General features: G+C 39.4%; 1 protein-coding gene across 1 annotated transcript; it reads right to left on the reverse strand.

Annotated features, from left to right (window-relative positions):
- Nucleotides 1-6568: 6568 nt before the first annotated feature.
- Nucleotides 6569-27199, reverse strand: RMND1 (required for meiotic nuclear division 1 homolog; the record flags this gene model as incomplete). Its single annotated transcript, XM_009970049.3, has 12 exons — nt 6569-6905; nt 7683-7803; nt 8962-9038; nt 9941-10005; nt 12087-12193; nt 13459-13559; nt 17067-17106; nt 17458-17533; nt 20471-20579; nt 25160-25665; nt 26740-26795; nt 27171-27199. Coding segments are annotated over 12 exons (1443 nt in total), but the record flags the coding sequence as incomplete, so codon positions are not given.
- Between the last annotated feature and the right edge of the window lie 107 nt (nt 27200-27306).

The following is a 27306-nucleotide window of genomic DNA, read 5'->3' on the forward strand; positions in this document are numbered from 1 at the left end:
CTGTGTCGCGGGGAGCGATAAGCAGATCGTCTGTTGCATTTTGGACACCTGATTTAAGATATGAATCTAAAATTTTACCGCCATCTCATCTTTTGAGTTTGTTCGTTTGGTTTTTTTTTTTAGCAATTACAATCCATGCAGCTGAAATTGTAATTAAATTTATCCTTGTCTCATTAAGTGGTATTACTGTACTTGTAGTTTTTATATGCTGATTTTTTTTTCCCCCTGTGTTTCGTGAGGTACTTGTTTAAGATTTCTTTCCTAGTTTTACGACTTTTTGAAAGGACGGTTCAGACTGATTCAGATACTGCTGCATACCTGAGAGCATTCTTAGTTGTGTTGCTGTTGATGATAGAATCAGTCCCTAGGTTTTTGGTTTTGCTTTGGTCTGCACGTACCCAGATTAAAGGCAGAATTTTGTGTGGTAAGATCATATTTTGCATTGTAAATGAGCATACTGTTGATGATTTAAGTGTTAATAGGATGACAAACATGTCTCCTAATCTGAGTAAAAATTCAATGGAGCAGTGGGAGGAACTTGATCCAGACCCAAGTCCTGCAAGTGTGTCTTTTTGGTAGAGTTCAGTCGAAATCTGGAGTGGAATAGCAGACTTTTTATCATTATAGTCAAAACCTTAACAGCTCTAGTGACATTAATCAGGCTCAAACTGCTAAGATTTTCAGCGAGTTTTCAAATTTCTCAGCGTTTTTGAAAAATGAGAGGGCAGAGTCCCTCTTCTGAAGAGCCCTTCGTTCACCGCGGCACTGCTGACCCACTCTTGCTCTGCCGAAGCTGTGGGGACCAGGGAGGTGCGCGTCCCAGGCCGTGGGCAGGAACCCTTCTCTGAAGGTGTGGGGCGCACTGCTTCCACACTGGCACAACTGTGATTAAAAACTCGTGTTTTACTAATGCTGTAAATTTGTTTTATTAGCACAGCTGCCATTTCTAACACTTCCACTTCTGATTTATGTTGGTGAGAGGCTCGGTGGGAAGCGCGACAGCTGCGGTAGAGTCTCGCTTGTTGAGTAAATATTGCACCCCTGGTAGTCCCCAACCTCTTCATCCAGGGCTATATCCTCCCTCCCTGTCAGAATTTTTCACACGCTCGGGCCAAATCTCACTTGTCTTTCACACAGCGTTGGAAGCGCGAAGCACGTAGAAGCGATCCCCGGGAAGAACCCTGACGTAAGGGCACAGCAGCAGCTGTGGAACGGCTCCCCTCCTTCTCGCCTTGGCTTTCGTGCCGTGGGGAGGCCATTGGGGTACATTTGTGGTAGGCGAGTGGTCAGCCCCCAAGCAGATCTGAGCTTTTGCATTTTTGTGGAGGGTAGGTCTGGCTGTCCTAGAGGTGAAGGAGGACTGTGGTGGGTAAGCCACTTTCTGTGTAGGCTGTATAAGGTGAAACAATGAAGAAGCAGGTCTTTGTTATTCTGTAGGCTAAGCTGTTTTTCTGATATCAATATGTTAATTGGGAATTGTTTCTATACCTGGTGAACAAAGCGTTATCAACAGCTAGTGAGTAGCTGCAATTTAGACCAGGGGAAATTACTACCGCTGATAAAACCAATCCTTTTGTTACTACAGCGTATGTCATCTGAGGAAATGGTTTAACTGTATGTATAGAATTTTTCTGGTTAGGAGTCTCATCTCTATCAGGAATTGTTAGTGTAACTGAACTGACACAGCTTCTGCAGCATAGATTAGCCCTCTACTTTCTGGTTTTGCCTTAGTCCCAGATTAGCCTGTTACATGGGCCCTGCCTGCTTTTAACTGGAAAAATTCAAACATGACTATGCATTCTTGGCAGAAGTGACTTTTTAGTGGAGCATGACTACAAAGTTACAGTAATATATGTACTTGCATGTTTTGTTTTCCTTAGAAAAAAGTATTCAAACTGTGACTGTACTGAGTGCATTTTCAAAGCCCATGCAGGTGAGATGTTCTGTAGAGAAAGAAGCTCCAAGGGAAATAACATTGATACTGTGTTCACATTTCTGTGAAACATCATCTAAATGGTGACTTTAAGTTCATGAGATACGTAATAAAGTTATATGAATAAAAAATATAAATATATTAAAATATATGAATATATGAATAAATAGTTTGTCAGCATTGACTCAAGCTTAGTTAGGAAAGTGTTAAAAAGTATTTGGGGGGAAACAGTAATTGGTGGTTACCATTGTTTAGTAGTCGTATTTCACCAGTTTGGAAAATGTATTTCTTGAATGGCTGGAGCTTGAAGAGCGCAAACAGGCAAATGAACGAAAGCTGACAGAGAAACGGTGATAGTAGCTGTAGCTGTGATGCCTTCAACAGCTCCAAATAGAGTGAGGGGAAAAAAATGCTTGTCCTTGTTTTAAGTTTATTTAGTAAGGTTTGTTTAAAGAATCTGAAATGAGGGTGGTCGTCATGCCACTTGTGTGAGGAGAGGGGATTTTTTTGTTGTTCCCCCGGTGTGACTAGGTCTGTCCAACTCTTACTTTGTCAATTGGAGGACTCCAAACTGTTGGAATTACGTAGTTTCCTGAGACTCAGCCACCTGGGTTTCATGTGTAGGAGAGTACACAGGTAATGTCAAGAAGTATGTCACTGGCAGGCACTTGGAGGATTGGGAGAAACAGGCTACCTCCACACAGTGCATAGCTACAGCAAAATAATTTTCTAAGGCTGGCAAAGACTTTTGCTTTCCTGCTGATTGTAAGTAATTAGTCTCTTAAAAATCCTTTTTTCATATGGGGCTATATACATTTCAAGACACTTTTCCCATTTCCTAGATAGTTAAGCTTTTTCCCAGCCCTGGATGACGAATGTTTTGGGCAGTGGTTTTGGTTTTTAAACCCTGTGTGTATTACTTACTGTATCTGGCTATCTCAGACTCTGCATTTCTTTTTGGTACTTGTCACACTAGTATCATAAACCAGCCTGTAGACAAGGATGATGAGACTTGTGGCAGAAGTTAAATGCCATCTGGTAAAGGAAGGTAGTACATCACAGGTTGGTAGTTTCCAGCCTGTACTTTCCTTGGACAGTATCTTCGTGGTCATGGGAAAGTGACTGAGAAAAGGAAGCTGACTAACTTAGTATACCAGTGTCTTTTGCAGTTTCTTAATTGGTCTACACATGAAGGGTCCATAAACTGGAAAAGGTTCACCACAACCATTATCAGTACCAGGGACATCTGTCTGTGTCTTGTCTCAGTGTCCAGTACATTCCTTTATGGGGCAACTTTGTTACTTAGCTATCAGTAAATAAACTCATTTAGGTGGGTGCAAATTATTCACCTTCTTTTCCCCCTTAAGAAACTCTGAGCTGAAGTTTGCTCAGTTCCTAGAACTAAAGTAGGATGGGGAAGGAGAGAATCTGACATGTTTTAGTGTTCTTGTATTTTTGTTCCAGACAGGCACCTGAAGTTGGCAAGAATGTCATCCTTCTCACGGATGATTGTATGTGCTGGCTAGACTGAATATATGTTATTTTTGCAGAGAGCTCTAGGGAGGTGTCACGTATATGCAGTTGCTCATCCGAACACCAGGGCCGATGTGCTGAACGACACAAATGAGAGCAGGGACTGACACTGTAGCCAGCAGAGCTACTCATTACCCCACAAAAACGGGACTGGAAGTCAGGAGTCCCGCCTGAGCATTCTTTGTTCTTTTACAAACAGGTAATCTTAAGAAAACTTCCTAGCAGATCTGCCAAAGAAGATAATCCGTAAGTTGTCCTTTACCTCATCTGAGGGAAGAAAGCAGAGATAGAAGCAGTCTGCACAGCAGGGATCCTTACAAAGGATGGTCTAACAAGGTTCCATATGAACAGAATTTGGCCATTCAGTCTTAATTTTGTTAAAAGGTTGAAGTTTTAGAGTTCTGGATACACCAGGATTCCTCTCTGGTTTTCCTTCTTTATTCTGTATTTATTCCTACTGCATCTTTCTCTTCTCCCCAGGTGACCCTTAATGGTCAGGATAGACCCCCTTTGGTGAGGACTTGAACCCTGCGAACTGTGTAGTGAAGATGGTTCTTTTCAGTTTCACTATGAAGGCGTGTGGCAGATGAAAGAGGGACGTGTCCTCACAGCAGAGGACACTTTGTGTTGCTTCTGGAACTGGGGTCTCACCTTGCCTCTGCCCTAAGACGTCCTCCTGGTCAGGCCACGCACACACTCGCGTGGGGCCGGTCCCCGGGAGATCCCCAGCCTGAAGCAGAAGCAAAGCTTGCGGCGGGGGGGGGGTGGGGGAAGCTCCCTTCCTGCTGTCAGGTTGCAGGAGGGCTCTGCGCTCTGTGTACGTCGTGCTGTGAAAGCTCAGGGAAGGTTCTCGATGCACTCGACTTCCCTGCTTGGTCCTGGTCACTGTGTGTGTGTGATACAGCGAGAATATTCTCACCTCCTAAGAGACTGTACGGTTAGTTGCTACAACAAAAGCCCCTCATACTTTGATGCAGCTGCCAGGGTACACTGTGAAAAAGGTGGATACAAGGTTCTAATGTACAGTTGAGGCTTAACTGAAGCTGCAGAACTGTGAATAGGAACTCGGCGGGAAGTAGAGTGTGATTTTATGGCTATGACATGTGCTGATATAAACCAATTTAAGGTTTCAGGAGTAACTGTGCTGCTCACGTTTTGAGGTGTTGAACTCTTAAATACAGTCCCAAGACAGAACACTTAAGATAATTAAGCCTAGATACTTCGTGCTTTTAAAGAACATCTAGGAGTCCTCAAATGACTTGTTGAAACTTTTCCTGATAGATGCAGTCGGCCTGCAAATTTACATTTTAGAAATACTAAAATGTTAAGTGTGAGATGAGTGGAAACTTACATTCTTGAGTGTAGTACACCCAAGTGGGAGGTGGAAAAAGCCCATTTGTCTAAACGGGTGAAAAATGCTTGCTAGAAAAAGCTTACAGTTAAAATTGTAAGCTGATTCTCTGTTACTGGAATTAAGTGGTGCTTGGTAAGTTTTTCTGCTGCAGAAAGGGTCTCGTGTACTATGTCTGTATAACCCTGTGTAAGTCAGGAGATGGGTGCCAAGGAGCTGTTCCGCAGTGTGCTGGAAACCTTTGTCACCCAGCTGTTCTGGTGACCGATTCCCTTCCCTGGTGGGGCTGACAGTTCAGACGTCCCCCGCAGTTCAGAGAAGGGGTAGTTGAGCTGTACCAGAACACAGATCTCCAGGTACGGTCTGTTCTGATCCGGAGGAGAAAGCCTGCTCTTAAGAGGAGCTGCTGCTTCTGGTAACAATTTATGGCAAAAGGACGGGTCTGCAGTTGGATGTTTTTCCTAGCTCTGCCTGGCTTTATTCTTTTCCCCATCACCTACAGAAGTAGTTTTTTCAGTTAGAGAGAGCAGTAAGCTACCGCAAAGGTAGTCACGCTTCTAGCCTCAATTTAGTCATCACAGTTTGTTAACGATGCTTCAGGAGCTTTTAACAAAATTCTAAGGTTACATTCCTGAAGCAATACAGTGGACTAACCTGCCTTTGAAGACGGTGATAAAACAGCATTTGTGTAGTAGTTCCTGAAAACATGTTTAGAAAGAGAAGTTGCTGGGGAAAAAAAATTCCCTCATCCTAAGAGTGATGATATTCTGGAGACAGCAATCTACAGAGCTGTTGACTAGGAATATGTTAAAAAAAAAAAACAAACAACAAAACAAAACAACAAACACCCAAACTTTTAACTTAGAGGATAATTAAGACATCTTACACTATGCTAATTCACTTCTTTCAACTTGTACTGATAAGAATCAGGGAACATGATAAGGTGGACAGCCTTGTATTAAGAGAAATTTTGTGAACCTTACTTTGGTTTATCATTCTGCTATGGCTTCCTGTGACCTCAGAAAAAAGTTCAACTAGTTCCCCTTTCATAAAAATACCTTCTAAATAAATGTATTCCCATACAAGTATGTAAATACCTTTTTGTGATGGGGTAGAACGTAACATTAAATATACCTGCCAGGTATATTAAAATCATGCTGAGTAACTTAAGGAGAACAGAGTAGTGCTGTTTCCAAGCTTGGGACAGTATCATGGCTATCCAAGAAGGAGCTGGGGAAAATGAGTCAGGAATGCAGGAAGTATCTAAGTACTCATCTTTTTAACTGTCAGGGAGACAAGGCAGTGGACTCCTTCACCAAATTAATACAGTCAGCACAGAAGGGATCCATCCCTCTGTCCTTGCTTATTAAGACAAAGCTAAATCTCTCCCTGCAGCAGTCCTGCCTGCATCTGGGGCCACTCGCTGGAAAACTTCCCCTACAACTGCGCCATTAGTGTCTCAGCTTTACACTAGCACATCCACAGATTAAGACTCCTCTAACATCACTAGCACAGCAGTTGGGAATAATGTTCACAGACAGATTTATTTATTTTTTATTTGAGTAGAAGATGTACATTTTCATAAAGAGAGACAATTCCACTGTTTCCTAGAAGCATATGATAGGAATTTTCTGGGCCGTATGGTCTTTACGGTTTTGTCAGCTTTCTTCTTCCCAAGTTTCTTTTGTTGTCAGAAAACTACCCTTGCAAGTTCAAACAGAACCTGTGGAATATCAAACACATTGATAAGAATTTTTATTTGATTTAATAATCCTTAAAACAGTTTATGCTGTTAACGAGATAATCTGAAAAATAACTGCAGCTGTGATTTAAAAGTTACTTGCAAAGAACTGAAGACTAATCCCCTTACACAGTACATTAGTAAAATAATCCCGATTCTCAAATTCTGAAGCATGTAAGTTGCACTTCTTGTTACATTTTCAATGTGATAGTAGAGAAAACCCCACCAACCTCTATGGTGATGAGTATTACTATCATCCACTCGAGGCGCAGAGTGTGCTTTTCATTCAGGTGGTTCCGCATTAGGTCTGTCAGCTCCATGCAGTGCTGAAGCTTTTCATTCATTACCTGCAAGAGATTCCATGTACATGGCAAATCTGGATTCCATAAGTGGAATGAGATCACTGAAAATAAAGGCACGCAATCCACAGCAGGGCTCGCTGAACAGAACTAGAATTGCTAACACTGCCACAAAAGAATAGAACAGAAAGTCCTGTAAGGCAACATGCACAAGCAAGAGAAGTTTCAATATAAATTAGTGTTATTTCAATTGGTTCACAGAAGTAACAGAAATACAGATATGCCTCTGCAGGTATTAAACTGTTCCTGGGTGCTATCATGAAAACAGGCACAAGCAAAAGATGCAGCTTGCTGGAATGCCTCACAAGTAACTAAGTATTTAATGAAGGCTGCTGTCCCACCAGAAGAGGTGGTTCTCATGCTGCTTATTCTGGTTCAGCAGTAAGCATTACGTCACCCTTCAGTGAACTGACCTGAATGATCATGTCAGTAAGAAGACTGCTTCACCTCTCTTTTTTGACTTGCTTTCTTGCACACATTTCAGAACAAGAATTAAATCTCCTCTTCTTAAAACTATTTAAAGCCTAATTTAGTGGCTCAGGAAATATGCAATCCATTCATGTGAGACAGGGTTGTTAACCTAAACTGGGTAAAAGATGTGAGTGGGTTACAAACACAGGGAAAAGGGGATAGTGTATAGGATCCTATTATTCTTCATTCAGTTTCTACAACTAAAACAGACATTCATGGAGCCATCTGTAACCCTGCTGAGCCAAAGCTACCTGATCTGAGTGTGAAAAATTCTCGTAACAGCAAGACACCTACCTTAACTCTGCGATTAATGTTGAGAAACTGGCAAGTCTTGTCATAAAGCTCTTCCAGTTTTTCTCTATCCCAGTAGAAGTCGGGTGTTATTAGCAGGTCTGAACTCAGATTTATACGGTGTCTAAAAAGAACGGGTACTACAGTAGTTCAGACTTTCTTTTGGTGAATATAGGAGCAAACATTTACAAAGTAGTTAAAAAAAATCAGAAAAATTTTCCTGTAATTTTCAGTAAAACATGAGAAGAATCTCCTTTCGTAACAAAAATAAAATTGTAGTGATTGTTTAAAATCGGTCACGCCTCCTGAAACTGTTCTGAGAGTACTGCACTGTTTAACAGTTCTCAGCATAAATGACTTACCTTATGGCAACACTGCCTCCTCACCCTGTCACCTTCCTTAAGGTTTGATATCTGCAGAGAAGTCCTCGACTATGCTATTAGCTCACTGAAGTAGTACAGGAGTTAAAGTTACTGGGGAGCTCCTTAACAGCTTGTTTATATCTCAGAACTCTTCAAGTGTGACTGGTACTGCATGCTGGGTACATGAGCATAGCACGCCTTTTAGAACCAGGCGACAGTATCATAAAGACTAAGAGCTAAAATCTCCCACCCTCAACCTACTGCTCCCATAAATCTCTGGACACTTAGATCACCATTGTTCATTACTAAACAGTTCTTCCAGTAGGGATATAAAACTGAATGTTTAAAATAGGAATTGCTTTTTAAATTTACCTCTTTCTTTGCTGATTTTGAGGGGATTTTTATAGAATCGTGTGTAATGCCGTGAATTCTCAAGTGGCCAAATTTCACTTGAGAGGGGAAAAAAACCCCATTACATTCTTACAATGTAGCAGGGGTATCTGACTAAGTCAAGGGAAGAACGGAACTCACAGAAAAGCTTTACGAAGTCTGTGCCGTAGTTAACAGTTCTGCCTGCCCCTGCCCTGCCTCCTGGTATCCTCTGCGTACTCTAGTATCTACTGTAATTACTGGTTGTGAGACGTGTGTTGCTGGACCCAGGGAGGGAAAAGGGTGTGGAATTTGGCCATTTACAATATGCTGCTCGATCCCTGTCTCTAGTTGAGCTGCCACAGTGTGAGTGGTGAGCCAGTGGGTGCTCTAACATAAACAGCACGCCCAGTCTCCAGCCAAAAGAAGGTTGAAGGAATTCCCCCCGGCCCCATCCCGCTGTGTTTACTGCGTATTCTGGTCTTTGCATCATGCCCAACTTAAAAAGTAAATTCTGTGTAATACGTCTTGGGTGTAACTGAAAAAGTTACCTTAATGCAAAGAGTTCTCCAATTTTCTGCATTACATCCGCGTGAGACAGTTTTACCTTCCTTCGTGACTTCAGTATCTGCAAAGTAACAAGCTTTTCACTGCTTGATCGAGTAGCATCTACTAGTAGTTAAGAAAGTTTCCAGTTTTACAGCCTGAAGTATGAATGTCAGTTAAGATCTGAACGCATATCATACTTACTAACATTTGAGTTTTGTTTGCTTAGTGTCTTGCTTATCTAGCTTTATAGGAATATCACCATGCAACTGTTCACCCAGGTTTTTCAAGAAATCACTGAATAGGTCATCGGAATCTACACAAAATCCTGGAGCATTTTCTAGGGATGATTTCCTGAACAAGAGACCATTTGTTTCTTTCTTCCTACTATTGTTATTTTTAAGTCATGACTGTGTTCTTTTACCTTGCCACTACTTAGCCTTTTTATACTTTTTCCTTACAACAAACAGTGTATTACCATTTATTTCCTTCATAAAAAAAATAATAAAAATGATGTTTTCTCTTTTGAACCCTACAAATCTCATTTTTATATGCAACATCATATGGACTTTGTACTTTAATTAAGTCTCATGAAAAACTGTGGTTTAAGTAATTCACTCAAACTCTTCATTATATTCCAGTTAAAGCACATTACTTTCAGCCCAAGCTACCACACACTGTGTTTAGCCAGGTTTTAAAATGCTGCTTGTCCTGTCACGCATACACATTCAACAGTGGCAGGTGACAGTGGCACAACATGGGAAGCATCATTCCAATCCTTTAAAGACTGGTGATTTCTTGTCCTGCCACCTTGCAGGTGTCCTGAGCTTCTTTACGTTGGTGGCTTTACCATCCACCGACCATGCTAAGCATTCAATTGCTTTTCCCAAACCCTCAGCTGTATCTGGACTGATTTTTTTTTTTTTTTTTTTTTTTTACACAGCACAGGAGAAAAGGAGGGGAGACATAAAAACAAGACCTCACCTCCGGAATCGACTGGATAGATTCCACAAAGTTATCCAGTAATGACTCCCAAATAGCCAGCTTTACTGCAACACAAAGGTGACAAAGCAGAACACTCTGAGAGGTATATATGCTTCTAAGTAATCATAACTTTAAACCTGCCAACATGCTGCTTCAAGACATGTTGCTAGATACAAACATTATTTGCAGGAAGTTACTGTTAGTATTATACAAGCAATGTTCATACATCTGTGGACAAATCTGGGCTGGGCACTGACACAGCTCTGCATGCAGAGCCACCTTGAGCACAGCTCTTGACTCCAAATGATCAGTCCAGATCCTGGAGAGTTTCTACTTCAGCTCAAAAGCTGCATGTTTATGTGCTCTACCGTATGTACGAAGCCTTTGCAAACTATGTTCCGAGGAGGCTGGAGATAATGAGCCGTGCTGGCACCAGGCTGACTTCGTGTGGTGCCACTCAAGAGTCTCCACTGCATTTCTAGTGCCCTGCAGAACTCTCCTTCTCCATTTGTCCCACGTTTGAGGCATCATGCTCAAACCACGGAGAGTTAGCTTGTATAGACACACCACCTGTACTTGTTGAAGCTAAATTCAAATGTAAGCAATCTCTCATTTTGGTTTTGGGTGAATATAATGTTCACAGAAGGTGTAACTTCTGTTCTGTGGAAGCTGCTCAGCATGGGCAATGGCAACACAAATTCCACTATGCCTCAAGCTTGAGCCTGGAAAGGTGTTTCTACAGGAAGATGATGTAACTCAGGCCTTTGTTCTTTAGTCCGCAGATTCCCAGACAAGAATGAAGTAGCAACAGATCAAAAATTAACCTATTCACTCAGAAAAATTAATCGGGGAAGATTTAGTTGTCAAAATGAACTCTTTTGTGGTAATCGATAGTATCATCTAGTCAGGACAGTGATAGTAAATCCAACGCCAAGCATTTTTCACATTCATCTTTTGAATAGAGAGGCCTAATCCAAGTCAGTGACTTAAATGACATTCGATTTAGCCCCTGAAAAAAATCCAATAGGCATTTCAGCTATCACCGATTATTTGACAGAGATTGGTTTCTGCTGTGTCATAAATTTGACTTTGACTCTACTTGCATCCTTTATTTTTTATTAAATGTTATTGAACTGTTTTCCTTTAGGATGTGGATGTCTCACACTAACATAAATTGGTACCAGTTATTTCCTGGGAATAAATTGTTTGCTCCGTTATATGTGGCACTACTCTTCGATGCAGTGGCTTTATGAATAGGAAAACTATAAAGAACAAAAGGCTTTTTTCCTCAAAAGCTTTTCCTTCAACAGTGAAGAACCATTTAGTTATGCTGTACTCCCTGATCAAACGGTATATCACTTCAAAAACATGCCTTCTGTTTCTTGATGTCTCTTCTGTTTAAAGGTGCATTTCCCCAAATACTACAGGAATCCCGTAATTGACCCTAAAAGCAGCAGGGGGTAGACAGACCAGATTTCCTTTAAATGTCTTTTCGAGGATGGCCTTACTGGTGCTAGCTTCTACTCCCACTTCCTACCCCATTCGAGGCCTGAAGCAGCAGAAATGTATTTCCTCAAGCAGCAGCAGCACTGCTGCTGAGCCTGACTTCTTCCCAGTGCCTCCTGCTGCCTCCTGCCATGGCTAATAAGCCTGGAAAACGTTATCTGTGACTCTGGTCCACACCTCTGATACTGATACACCTCCCCAGCTGGGAATCAGTGCTCTACATTACTTCTTTAGCTGGCATCTAGCTTTTTCTGATAAAGGAAATGATGTCAGGATGTATTACCTGAGATTACTGACACGTTTCTAATACTGGACTCTACACTCGCTGCTATCCTAGAATAGTTCTCAAGGGTGGGGAACAGGATGCTTCAGCAGAACGTGTATCTTTGCAAAGTATGTTTGTTCATGTGTTTTGTTCATCTTTGTGACTATTTACATTGAATGAGGTAATTCCAATTTAAAGAAAACAAGATAAAAACTTTGAAAACGAATCCTCCCCCTGAAGTACAATCAATCGTTACACAGTTTGCCTAAACCAGACACCAAGTCTTCTCCAACCTGTCACTGTACAAGTCACAGTTATACTGACATTTCACAAAATCTGTAGCATAGGCTGACAGTACAAACAAGATTAACTTACCAGAAAGACAAAGAGCATTTGAAAAGGCAAATTTCTGCAGAACAACTTCATCACTATCCAGTTCAGAATTTAATAAGATTTCTCCTTTATGAAGCTTTGTCTGACCTCTGTTAAAACAGGATTGAAGCATCTTCACTGACTAGAGCCACCAGCAAAGGGACATTTAAACAGCAGTCAACAATGCAAGAAAGATTTGTTGGTTATTCATATAAAGCATGCCATATCTGTATGGATATCATCCCCATCATTGCATTTTACTCATGTTCAACCTGACAATAACCAAAACAAATCCGTGAAAATTAGTTCCTCGGTCTAAGACTAATATTATGCCCAAATTTTCTAGGTTTAAATGAAACTACAGCAAGCCATGATGGTAACTACAGCATTGCTAAATGTGCACAGATAATACAGAGTAAGCAGGATGCTGGCCTCTCTCCTGCTCTCTATCTCCCGTATTATTTTTCTGTTTCTGTTTTCCTTTTCTTCTGCCACTTTTATCGACAGCACTCACTCCCTGCTATGATGTTACTGAAACCTCTACTGCATAGGGGGCCAGGAATAAAGAAAAGGGGGCATGAGCATCATTCAATTTATCATGTCAATCTCACTATGAAACTTGCATAAACACAATGGAGTATGTCAGGAATCACACATTACACAACTGGATAGTATCTGCAGTTTTCAAATGACCAGGAAAACACAAAAACAAAAACCCGTCCTCTTATCAGGTTACCTTAAATAAGGTCAACCTCATTAACTCAGCTCCTAGTGTTACAGTGTCCTGTCCAAGAGTAGTTTTTTGGTGCTGTTGGAAAATTACAGATAATTTATATCATCATTTACACTGAGAAATATTTCTGTAGAGATCATTTGCTCCTGCTGATGAAAAAACATTATTTAGCAAGGCAAGACAACTTGCCAGGTTTATCATTCCACAGTATTCAAGTTAAAACTTTCCTAGGAAGTAAAGTATGTGCAGAATTACACCATTGTATATGAACCTAGACAGCACTAAGGAAAGCTGTTGCAGAGAATCCTGTTTAAAATCAGACTTGTATCAATAACGCGTATTTGTTTTTTTTTCTGTGAGGTACACAGTTTCTATATGGGATTGCTGAAGAACATGATCATTTGCGTGGACATGGAGCTTCATTTACAAAATCTACTGCACAATCAAGTCGTAGAGGCCATTAATTGCAAATTTAGCAATACAGCAAAATTTTTCAATTTAAATTTACCGTTTTCTCCCCTTCTTATCTTACTAATTTGCAAAAAGAGAAAGCACAAGTATATTTTTTTACTAGTTGCCTTTGCTTGAATTTGTTTTGGGCGTCTATAAGCTTCTATAGAAAGAGTGCCTGAAGATACTTACTCTCCTATTCTATAGTTTATCTCCTCATTCTCCCAGTGGACTAGTGCAACTTCATATGGCTGAATTTCATGCTGTTCTAGCACTTGCATGATCTTCTTCATCTAAGAGAAAGACAATTGCACACACAGGAACAGTTCATATGCACTATACTATCACTCTACAAAGATCTCACTTCTAATAGGTCGATGAATGCAACTTTCATGCTGAAGTTATTTAAATAACAATGAACAGGCATGCTAAGTAATTAAGTGATTATTACCACAGTTTACTTCTGAAACTATCTGTAGCTGTGTGGAAGAATCTGTGGCTATGAACAACTGCAAGGAATCTGTGAAGACTAAAATGTCATTTAATGTCTGCATGTATAAAACACAGTAAGGATTAACTACAGCAGCAGTAAAGACAATGTGGACATACTCAGTTTTATAACAGTGAGCTGTACAAGGTTTTGGCAGATGTCTGAGTGGGAATTAATCTTTAGGATAAGTACGTCAGGTGTCTTGTTTCTGCCCAAATTACTCGTTTTCTGCTAAAATCAACAGTTTTGTTTCAGCTATCAGAGGTTGGGTTATATTACAAAAATCCTTTACCACTACAGAAATCTGTCAAGATGGTTTCAGCTGCCCACATTCAACACTGTAAACAGTTAAATGTGCAATTTTACTTGCAGAAGTAATGTCATTGTCATTTTATTCTCAAGCACAATAAAACCTGATGCAGGAAGAAGCCTTTTTCTCTCACAAAACCTTCTCCTCTGACATCTGACTTAGGATTCCTCATCCTTATTCCTTTCTATGTGCTACGAGGCTCCCCTCATAAAAATAATTCTGCAATTGGAACAAATTCTGAACTAAAAAAAGCACTCACCTACAGGTTTTTAAAAGGCATTTAGCTACACAACAGCCAATAAAAAACCCCAGAAGAACACAATACACTTTTGATGCCTAAATTAAGAGGTGAATCTTCTATTAAGTCATACTTAAAACACTGTCTTCAAAATAATAGATAATAATCTTTTAGTGCAAAACTGTATGCTACTAATTTGTTCACAAAGCAAATTCTCCAGGCTAAGTAATCTAAAAAAAATTGTTGGATCACCTGCAGAGGGATTTTCTTTGCAGTCCTAGATTTCTTCATTGCTTTCAAGAATTTTGGTGATACTGTATGTAAGACATGATAGCATTTTTCACTAAAAAAAAAAAAAAACAACCAATCCTACAGCTGCAACTGTTTGTTTCATAATCCTGAATTTAATGTTAGCATGACTAGTACCTACCATATTTTCCAAGTCTCTTGGTAAAAAAAGGGGTATGAAAAATTATTTTCATTTTTTAATCAGTGCCTGCTGTTAGGCCAGTGAGCTCAGCCAACCAGCTCTGCTGCATCCAGAGACAGTTCAGCAATGCAAACCCCTCTAAAACAATGCCAGTTAATCACCAATCCATACTGTAGCATGCCAGAATCCAAGAGTGTGTTGTTCACTTGGATCCAGGTGCTCTAGTTGGCTTTGTGAAGTCATTACTAATACAGTAATAATTACGCTGTTAATAGACTAACCATCCCTTCCCCCTACAACCAGCTCAGGCTTCCCAGGGCCAATACAAAGCAAGATTTAACAAAGCTTTACAGACCATAACCGATTCTGTGAAATTTGAATGTCTTGTAATATGCATACTCCTTAAGTTCTTCAAAGTGCTCTGGATGAGAAACTGTATTTCAGTGGCAGCTTTCTTTTATCTAGTCAGAGTAACGCAAAGGCTGCCATTGACTGATGTGAGTTTCTTCTAGTCCCAGCCTGATTTTATAGAAGAGACTACCTGTGACACAGTACATTTAATTACAAGAGATGTTCTGGATTCACAAATGCAAACGCTTGCCATTACAATCACATCACAGAATTTCCTTTTAAAAAAACAAACAAAACAAAACAAAAACCAGATGAAACTCCACCTCGGAGCTAGTTTTGTTTTTTGCCCTTGCTATTTTTGGTGGGGAAGCTGTTGCACAACCTCCCTAATCAGGAATCTGAAAATGGTATTTTACATTTTAAATCTCTATTTATGCTCAGTCTCTAGTTATTACTTCTCCTGTTAAGTGTCCATAAGCTTAAAATAGTTTTTCTTCTCCTAATAGTTATTCTGGAGCAACCACCGTGATTCTCTACATTCTGTTTTACCGAATTACTTTCAGTTTCTGTTCTACAGACCAGTTGTGGTGGGTTTTTTTTATTTTTTTTTTTTTAATTAACTAAAATGTGTGCGTAAATATACCTCCTCTATTTGAGCAAGTTGTTTGGAAGTTAAAACTTTTACTATGATTTCAATAAGCAGAAAGAGGCAGTTTTCCTCTTCTTTTACAAATAAAGCTAGCAAGGGACCAACTAAAGTTACTACTACTGACAAGAAAAATGTGGTATCAAATTTTCAAAGGTACTTAAGCATGGACAACAAAACGACATTTTTCAGAGTACTCCAGTGGGTAGAGGTGCCCAACTCATAAAAATCAATAGCAGTTAGTCAGCTAGTCTTCAGTAATACCTGTGAATCAGTAGCATAGTTACAGCCATAGCACCCTAAGTGTGCTACAGGCAAGGCTAGACGGGAGAACTAGTGTCTTTTTGTAGGCCAGCTGATGTACTGAACCCCCCCCAAACAGACAGGAAATCAGGAACATTTCATGTCTGAGACAGAAAAAGTGAACTTCAATCTGGAAATTATTCATGTCTGGAAACAACTGCTCTGTGTTTTCATTTACTTTAATGAAAATCCTCCTGTGAACTTCTGTGCATCTCAGTATCATCTATTTAATACTCCATTTAATTTCTCATACTCTACCTACAGATAAGATTGATACTTTTTCTCTTTGTACCAAGAATCCAGTTTTATTTAACCATAGTAATAACAATCAATATACTGAAAAAAAACATAAGTAACTATAACTATATTCAGAAAAGGAGATATGCCAGTGGCATACCTCTCGGTCAGCAAAGAGTACCAAATTATCATAAGGGGTATGTCATTTCAATACCAACATATTTTAACCATCATACCAACCAGTAAGTCTTCCTTCAGGAAAACTGCTAACTGGTAGAAACACAAAACAGTATTAAAAAGTCACTTACAAATTTTGTCTCTTTCGAAGTTATTCAAACCTAAGTTTTGAATAGTCTTGACTTAAAAGGAATAGAACAGAATGATCCTTTTTTTTTTTTTTCCTAACATGTTTTATGTTACATTAGTGTCTCTCAAACAACCATTCACAGATTGATTTTTCTGATCTACTTCAGGATGGAGAGCTGCAAGAATTTTTTTTTTGGCCAATCTCACCAGGTTAAGGTTTCAGATTTTTGGCCTTAAGTAGAAAATGTTATCCACTTTGCATGTTACACATATTTGCTCACTTTGTGCAGAAAGTCGAGTTTCAAAGCTGATACATCAGCGACATCACACTTGAAGGCAGCAGCAGGCAAGCACCTGCACTCATTAGAAGAATCAGTCCTTTTCCTTCATGGAGAGATGCAAGCTCCCAAAGAAAGCCCAAGCATGCTGAGCTTTGTGGGACTGACAAAACATGTGCTTATGAAGTTTCAACAGTTTTGCTTTACTTACACTTTTCTCTTCCACATTCCAAAACACAACAGCCCCTTCCCTGTGAATTCAAGGAAAAACTAAGGTGTAATGATACTGTTTTAAATGTCTTTCAATGCAATACTCAAATTGTACAGTGGTAATTTTTGGCATTGTGAATCAAGAGACAATACTATATTCACAAAACCTACATAATAGTGGCTTTTTAACCACAGTTTAATGTAAAAAACCCGAGAAGTTATTTTTTAACCATTTAAATAATTCTGATTTTTTTTTTTTAAATCATTCTGCTTGGACAGTTATTCCTAAAATTTCATGAGGTAGTATAATGCAATGATCTAGCACGCTGCACTACTACTTTCACACCATTGCTATTAATAAAATAATGTTTGGGGCAAGACTTATAGCCTACCTGAAGAAAAAAATCATGCCAGAATCATCATCTTTTGCAGATTTCTCAGTACCAATCACCAAAACGTTTGCAGCATCTGGTTTGAAATAAATGAAAAAATTGAATTAGTCAAACTTCTAAAAGGATAACTATAAGCATATAACTCCAGTTTGACAGTTAGATGCTAACATGTTGGTCAGTCCCATAATTTTATTTTTCTGATGGAAATGCTTGCCAGGAAACAACTACAGTATCAATCTACACTGCTTCTCTGAAGTGTCACACTCTAGACAGACTCAGCCACTATGTTGAACTTTACTGGAATCTTTAGTTAATGAAATGTAACGGTTTTGAAGAGCAAAAGACTTAACAGAAAACTGATGCAGGGCATAGTAAATAACCAGAAACAGAATACAGAAGTGGACACACAACATCAGTGAACTATGCAAGCTGCCCACAGTTGCAGAGAAATTACCATTCAAATCTGTTTGCCCAGATCCTTCTCTTTTCTATGTAGCATGGGACTAATCTGCACACAAATTGTGCTGACTGTGCTTTGACAGTCAGAAACTTGAAAGAGCATAGCCCCAAGGCAGGAGAGGGTACACCTGCATTTTCCTTCGGATCAGAAGTGTGCTTTTGAAACAAATCTTCCAGCCACCTCCATTTACCACACTTCTCATGTGCACTGCAGAACAGTGGCACAGTACACAAACTGGCTTTTTTTGCACTAAATTACAACTGAAAGAAGAGCTACAAAAATGCACCTGTTGTACTCCAACCACTAACGGGTATTTGTTACAAAGGACCAGACTTGAGCTTGTGTAAGTAAATGCTCCAAAACGTAACAAATGTGGATGATGGGTTCTCAAAACAGGGTTGTGTTTTTTTTTTTTTTTTTTTTTTTTTTTTGTTTTTTTTTTTTTTGTTTTTTTTTTTTTTTTCTTCCCCCCACCCCCCCCCCTACAGGTCTGCTCCACTGTACTACTTGCTAATATAGATAAAGTTTTAGAGGTCCTGATGTGGTTTTGACTAAAAAAAAGGTTACTTTCCAGCATGACTCATTTTGTTGCAGAATTAGTGGAAGCTAGACAAACAAAACCCAGCCTTAAAAAGTTCACCCCTTTGCAGAAAGATCACAAGTCAAGCAACAAGGCATCAAATTCGGCCTGTGAACAAATTCCACCCTCTGCTTTACTGCTCAAGCCATAGAGGCCATGTAGATTGTGGCAGTAGAGAAAGATGACTAGGTATTGGATATACTTTTGCTAATACCTGAATTGAGACCACATGGTTGGTCTCTGTGAACTCCTGAAAGACTCTTCTTTCACTTGCTATTCGGGTTCAGAAACACATGATTTGATGAATCACTAGAGCAAGTTTTGGGTGTGAAATCTGAGTTCACCATGGAAGAAACATTTGTTTGCATTTTCTCTTTTGCCTTTTCAAATATCACCCAATCTTTATTTATCCATTCCAGCCACGCCATCCACAATTGAAGAGAATTTGGTCCATTTTAAGTGAAGGTACAGGATTTGCCTCCACAATGTTTTTAAAGAGCTCGAAAACAAGAATAATGCTTAGGAAGAACACTACAAAGCAACAAATCCACACAATAATTGCTGATTTAGATTTCTATGTGCTAATATTTTTTGATTTTCTGAGAGTCAACGTTTGACTGAGTAACCAACCACTGCTACATGCACAAATGAACCACCACAACACATCAGATCTACTGGCACAATCCAATATCCTTTCATCATTACTTCCTCAAAACTTTTGATAAACAAAGTATCTGTTGTGAGAAGTCAAAAACACACCATGAAGAAATGAAAGAACTGGCAAAACCCACACTCCCAGGGTAAAATACTAGCAACAGCAACATTCACCTTACCATAATTCACAGTCATGCTGGGGATTGTTTGAAGTTTTTATCTCAAAGCTGTGACGCCAGTGTTTTGTTTTAATGCAAAGGAACTACACAAAGGAAGACGAAACCTGTGCTCTGCAGCACCTTGTTGTTCCAAGTTCATCCTTCTGAGCAAGACAATCATTAGTAAATCTTGTGTTTGAAAGAAACCTGCTGGAGCATTACTGCACTTGGATTATTAAGTGTTTGAGAGGCAGCCAGACATCTGATAACCTCTACTGAAATGCCCATAAACACTGTCATTCTCTTAGCTTCATATAATCTATTCATTTATTCATTCAAAAAAAAAAAAAAAAAAAAAAAAAGCATTCTACTGCCAATGTATGAAAATCACAGCTGTTCTAGGGCATAAGGCTCCTTAAGCTATAAAAAGCTCCATTTGTTTTTTTGTTGTAGTATACTTCAGCTATTTCCAAGCCATACTTTCCTGAGTCTTCAGAGAAACTTTGTACAGAAACCAGAACCAATTACTTTAAGTCTAGCCAAGTGAAGCATTCAACAGTTGCTGGGATATATTTGGCCCAATAATAAAAGTATCAACTGCATTCTCTTCACTAGAACTAAACATGTATGTGTATAACTTTTTACTTTCACTTAGTCAGCAAGATTCTTTCTTGCACACCTTCGTCTCCAACCCTCAGCGATTTACATTAATAGAAGTGTGGATATGAAAAGAAGGTGCAACACTTCAAATCACAAAATTGTTTTGACAGCTGAAGCACTACGGTGTCACATTACTGAAAGATTAAATAAAACTTTCTGAATTTTTTCAGTTAGCAAATTTCTATAGAAATTATTTGTATCAGAAAATTTCCAAATTTATTTTTCCTGCATGCATCTTTCAATACTTTTAATGTCATTGTAATTTTGGGGGAAATTATCATAGGGTAACAGCAAGTGCTGGTCATATTGCTGTTCTGAAAGGTTGTTGCAGTTTTTCGGGCAAATGGAATTTTAAAGCAACGCAGTATTTTTATAGGCAGTATGATATATTACAGGGTACTACCAGAATAAGAATACATCATGTTATAAAAATTATATACCTCACCCATAGTTCATTTCCCAAGGTATAAACATTGCTTTTAATACATTTCAAAAATCTACCTCTAGGCAAACTTGTTATTTCAACATATCCATGTGAAGTCAGGTCATGACACAGATTACCAAGATGATATTCATCTGCTGTTGCAAAGGCTGTGCACTGCATCAGATTCTGTGCCAAAGGAATAAAGATTTGAGTTAGGGCAAGGCTGAAGCAAGATGTTCATAAGACAACTGTCTGCCTCAAATTTATTATGACAGTGACATTTTTCTTTTATTCAGTCTTTCCTATTTATTACCTTTGCCATGCTGTCCACCTGGTGTACAAATATGAATGAGATTACTTGCTTCCTGTTAAGTGGAAAAGCAAATCACAGACTGAGAGCAAACCAGGTGAACTAAGTCATACCAAAAGCTTTGTGAGAGCCACAGTGCACCCTTCTTCCCTGAAGGTTAATCAAATGCTTTAACAGTAGAGCTACACTTGCTACTGCTCTCCCATCCTACAGCTTATGACATAGTCGGCAAGACACCCCCAATGTCAGCTTTATCATCTATATTTTAATGATAAATGAAGTTCAACTATCCCAGCCTGCTTAACAAGCAGAAGCTCCCACTGCAAACATCACGCCTTTCCACACACAAAGCTCACTGCTCAGGGAACTCCCAGGGTAGGACCCACTGCAGCACAGCACCTCACAGATCTTCAGGGCCAGGGGTAGGTGCTGCAGAGCTACAGTGCCCGTCCCGAGCTGAATCTTGCACTAACAACATCGTCTCAACTGACACCACAGTCGAACAGTATACGACTGCCAGAGCTTGCCTCAGTATTCCACAATCTTAAATAACTAAAATGCCATATTTAAACAAATACCTGGAGAAATGATACTGACTTGCAATGAGACTGACTCACACATGGCAAAGAAATCAGAAAGTCATCTGTGTAAAGATCTTCTTGATTAATCAAAAAAGGCAGAGTAAACCGCTTTGCAAATTCTACTACTCATTTTAAGTGGATTTCTTTGTTCTGATACAATGTATGTCCCATAATAATGCTTTTCAGTACAATGTAGTGGAAGATATCCAGAAAGCAGTTTGTCTCATCGGGCATCAGTCACTTCGCAGCTTTTTGTAACTAATACAAATGGGGATGTAACTAACAACAAATGAACAAAAGAACTGTACTCATCTGCAAACATTTATACCCACAATACACTTCAACTTAAAATCCAAATTACATTCTCACAGCACTCACACACTATCAAATAGCAAGGCTTAAAAAGGTGTTCTATTCCTTTGGGGGCTCGTTACCAGTCATCAGAATCATGACCACACACTTAAACCTCCTTTTCTTTTTTATTGTTAACATTGTTATCACTTCCAAAGCTTTGCTTACACATCATCTCAATTCAGTGATCACTAACAGAAAATAAACTTTAAAAGTAATTATAATATTCAGTGAGCAATTCTGTAGGCATATTTACACGACTGTGCTATGAGGCTGAGTTAACAGTGGAATAGAACTGTCTTCTCAAGTTCCTTTGCTGCAGTACCTTTGAAAAGCTGCATTATCACAATTTTGTCTGAGAATAAATCCATTCTCAGTCTCTAAACTGTCAATGCAATTTATATATTTCAGATTCTTCCAGAAAGCTCTGGTTATTAGAAGTACACATGCTCTGCCATGAAACTCTTATGTCAAGAGTTAAGGGATCAAACTCTTATATTCTAGCTCGTATATAATCTGACAAACTCTACGCTGCTCTATGTTTCCTGCAGTAAATTGTTTGTGCTATTGTCCATTTTGAGGCAGATGCACTAGAGGACAGACTTTCTGTCTTACTGCCACAGTTTCCGTTTCAATGTAAACACTTTACATTTAGTTAGGACCAGAAGTTTTCTGCTAAGCCTACATGCCTGAAATAGCATTTGGATATGCATTAGTTTGTTTTTTCTGCAATGTACTGTTTCACTTAGATCTTTAGTAAAATCTTGTTTGATGGGGATTGTTTGGATTGGTTGTAATTTGAGATTAAGACACCTAAAATATATATGTCCACAGGCACTCTAGATGTCTAAACTCCCATGATAGTTGGCGGAGATACAGCCAACAAGTTTATACTCTAATGAGTGATTCAGCTAATCCTAAAATAGATGTGTTAACTGGTGGATCAACCTTAATGTCATGCTTTCTGCTATGCCACTGTCACCTGCAAGCTTCAAAAAAAAAAATACAAGATCTGTTCTGGTGCTAGAAAGAAACTGCAGCCACTCACTGCCCTCTTCCTTTCTGCCTACAGCTGAGTTTTCATTGACATTCTATTCAGAGCGCAGCTATCCTTAGGAGTAGCCACCCTAAGTACCTCAACAACTCATTTTTCTGTATCATCATGTCCCCAACAGCTGTACAGACTCATGAAACCATAATTCTCCTTAACCTATCCCTTCCACTTTAAGCATACAAAAATTTTTGAGAAAGAAAACAAGTAGGATGAACTTAAATCCTTATATCACCACAGGAATCAGTCTTTATCTTAAGCGTAGTAAATATTGCATCTTTACTTGCATTTCAAGCTTTTTCTATACTACTTGGCTATAGCATTAAAAATTAGCTCAGAGGCTCTTCGTGCCATCAGACCTCAGGAGATTAACTAAATTGGGTAGTGGTACTACTCACTGATGGACTGATTAAACCAGTTAACTGCTTTCAAGTAACTCCATCTGTCCTGAAAAACTGGTCTTGCGACCATTTGTCACTGATGGTGCTCAGCACTCTGCCAATAAACAGCACAGGCAGAGCAGTGCTGGGGAGGGGTGGGGCGGGCCCCATTCACAGTCTGTTCTGCCAAAGAAAGGTGTCAACTGTCTGGCCCTCCCAGACAAAAAACACCGGAGATCCTGGGGGGTTCATCCAAGTGAGACCTCAGGAGCGGGCCTAGAGCTGGCGTCTGAAGGGGCAAGTGGGAAGGCGAGAGGCAGCAGCCTGCCCCGGGTAAGGGCCCCGGCAGCAAGGCCCATCTTACTGGAGGGCTCCCGGATGCCTCCACACGCACGCAGGAAGGCAAGATCAGCTTTTTCATGACACCAGGATGTAGGGAAACCTGACGGTGCGCTGAAAAAATACTCAAGGATTCTCCACTTGCACTACTTTTATTAGTCATCTTGCAAAAATCAGCCACACCTTTTAAGTTATTTCTCTATACTACACATCTACAAGAAAATACACAAACAGGTTAAAAAAATGCTTATTCCAAAACACTGTCAGCTTACAGTCAACGCGACAGCCTGTCCATATCCCTGTAGATGGGGCTATATATCTGACAAAACCACATGGGGTTTATTCAGAAATAGCAAATGTTTCTGTTAGTCTGAGTTTGTGTGATTTCTGGCACAGCATTTTGCCATGTGGAAGCTTCCGCAGGAAGTGTATTATTATTTCAGTATGCCAGACAGTATTTTCTCCATTTCTTCACAATGGAAGAAAGTAAAAATAACAGGGCATATCACTTGTATACATATATATGAAAATGTCAAAGGAAGAAACTGTTTGCATTCTATGCTGCCATTTCAGAGCCACAATAATAGAAAAAAATTGTCACTTCACCAAACAGAAAGAAGCAACCTCTGAAGGTAATGTCACAGCATGAATAACAAGCTTGAAACATTACATGGTGTTTCAGGACTAATATTCTTCACTTTCTTTTTTCAAAGCAATGGGAAAATACAAGTGGGAACTAAATCATCTATAATGTAGTCTTTATGTTACATTAAAGCATACTCCTGCTTATCATACAGAATGTTAAGAAGAGAAGCTTACATGATGGGAAGTCAAGCATTAACACTTCTGTTTCTGTGCTCACATTCACCAAATCATGTAATAAACATTTTGCAACATAGAAGCTATTTCTGAAATCACAGTACTTGTTTCAGTCTCATCTAGAATACTATTTTATTAACAATACCCTGGAACTCAGTTGTAGCTTGAGGAGAACAGTGACACTTCAAACACCAGGATTTTCCTTGGAGATTTTATATCCAAGTATGCTTAAGGTCTGCCCTCGCTAGTATTGAGGCTTGCAAAGAGCTATCTCAAGGAGAACCAGCCATAAATATGCACCGTTCAGCCTAATCATATCTCATTTTACCAAAACAGTTTGTTGCTGCAGTGAGCCTGTAGATGTAGGAGTCTGGAGATCAAGGTGCTATTTCTACACATGGAATAATCTTCCTCAAGTAACACAGGCTACATCTGCACCTCCATTTCCCATCTGAAACTTAATCTGAATATAACCTTTAAACTATTTACTATCATCCTGATTTCTGTTTGAGTGAAGACTTAAAACTGGGTAGAATTGGACCAGCAAGGATAGCTAGGGGAAGTTAAATTATTCTGAAAGCTACACTTTGTTTCTCAATATTAAATGTGATTTGAGAGCGCAGGTTAAAATTATTTTTAATGGATTTCATCTTTCCGCTTTACTAACCACTTACCTGACCTCCACTTTTGTTTACACATTGCTAGTAAATCTCCACTTTATCTTCAAAATACCAGACACAATAGTTTCTATCAAACTTGCTTCTATTTGAAGAGTTCCAACCTCTTTGTGGCCACGTTAAGGTAAATAATGAAATCCTTCTCATCAAATAAACATGTTAATTTCATTTAAAAGTTAATCTCAACCCAAATCTGAATCTAAACTAAATTGATGAAGCTCCCTTAATGTTATACAAACTGTAAATTTTATACTTTACCTCCATGTCTGACAGTAGTGGCTGGTTAGTTCTGGATGGCTGCTTGGTCCTTGGTGCCTTCGGTGGCCTCTTAACTGGCTGGTTACTGTGTTTTGGAATAATTTTCCCAGCTGATACAACAGAGTAAAACCTTGATGATACGTTCCTAAGCTTTTTAATGTGCTCTGTATTGAGCTTGTAATCTTCTGTCATCGCCACACCAAAACGTTTCCAGGATGGGAAAAAAACTTCCCCACTCTGATAGTAAATATATTTTCCCAAAGGTGATACATTTCCTTGGACCAATTTCCAATTCTTGACTTCCACACATCGAGTTGTCAAACAAGGGGAAGCAGTTTTCAGAGCATACAAATTCCAAGACTTTGCTGTTCTGTCAACTTCACTATCCAGCTTTAATAGTGGATGTCCAGTTTTATTAAAGCTTCGGCACTGGCATATTGTTGTTAAAGCGTGGAAAGATCTAGTCTGAAGGCGCAGAAGTTTCAGTCTCATTGCTTCCCTCAGAACTGTATTTAAAACAAACAAACAAAATCATCCACTGATGCTTTGGAAAGAAATATATTATTATTTTCCCCTTATCTAAAAGGTGACCCATACTCCTTCTGCATGTGAGTACTCCTAAGCGCATAATCCCCATTGGTGGGATTAAACAGCTTTTTTTCAATGCTATAGAAATACTCTAATTACAATCACAACACATTATTGAGCTGTGTGCTTGCAACATAGGGTGAAAAAGTAGAATTGGTTGCTATGTCAGTATGTAAGCAGGCATCTTTTCCTTCTGCTGCTCATTCTATGTAGCAGTCTGCAATCAGTGACCCCACTGATGAAATTACGAGCAAGCACACACCTTAAAGGGGACATCAGACTCTGTGAATCGTTATTTTATACACAATAAAAACACCAATTTCATTACTAGGTGGTTGTATGGAAATGCCGCCTACAGGAGACACACACCGATCAGCACCAGCTCAAACTGCTGCATCGCAAACAGCCAAGCCCAGATCCAGCTCCACTCGCCTGTCACGAACAGAGCGAGAGCCAAGTCAATCAGGTTAGAGTCTTGATCCTGCAAGTATATACTGCTGCAACAGGGACTGCAAGGCCTGCTTGCAGACCTACCTGTGCTGATGGAAACATGACAATGTCCTTATTCTGTTAACCAAGACTAAGAGCAAGCTTATTATATTTACGCTATGCTGTATGAACTAATCAAATAAACTTTAAAAGTATTCACAGACAGTAGACTGAATACCTGAGTGGATGTTTCACTTGCTGAAAAATCTCAGCATCAAGTCCCCGCCCCATCTGCTTTTCTCCCTCGTAACACAAAATCCATCTTCAGCAAGTTATTAACAAAAAAAATACGCCAATTTCAGAATATTTTTCAAAACCTGTATAAAGATCTTCAACACCACCCATACATTTAATGTAACAGTTCAAATAAGAATTGTCTTGTGCGAACAAATCATTGTGTGCCAACTGGAACAAGCCCTCCATCCTGACAAGGATACCTAGATGCTAGCACAATACACTCACAACCTGAAAAAAAAACAAAACAAAACAAAACCAAACCTCACCTTGACATAACTTAGTGGAAGGGGAATACACTAATTCTGGTGAGAGGCATACAATTCTACAAAAAAAAAAAAAAAATGGACATAAAACACCTTTAGGCTATCACAGAATAAGTAATCGGTATTGGGCATAATTTTATATGGTCTTCATTTGTAGCTTTTTGCCCATTTTGTAAGCTTGCCATTTGCATACTTATTAGAATACACCAATTACTATTTTCATTTTAAACTTGTCCTGTATTTAAAAAGCAACCCAGAAGTCTTTGCCCATGACAAGGCACATTTAGCTTTTTCATGGCCTGTTATCTCTGGATAATCAAGAGAGCTTAAAAACTCAGCAACTGCAACCCAAGGTGGCTGAGAGTCAGGACAAGGGGCAAAGTCTTCGGTCGTGTGGGGTAATAAGCAGAAAGAGACTCAAAAATGCCAGGTACCTTCCTAGCCAAGGAAACCTTGTGTTGAGTCACAGCGATCCCTGAGGTGATTTTTTCAACTGTGCAGGCCTACAGCAAGCTATAAGGAAGCAATAATCTTGCAGACTAAATTCCATCGAGGAGCCTTAATGCCTGG

The sequence above is a fragment of the Tyto alba genome, unplaced genomic scaffold, assembly GCF_018691265.1.
Source record: "Tyto alba isolate M040663 unplaced genomic scaffold, T.alba_DEE_v4.0 Super-Scaffold_22, whole genome shotgun sequence".
NCBI classification, from domain to species: Eukaryota; Metazoa; Chordata; class Aves; order Strigiformes; family Tytonidae; genus Tyto; species Tyto alba.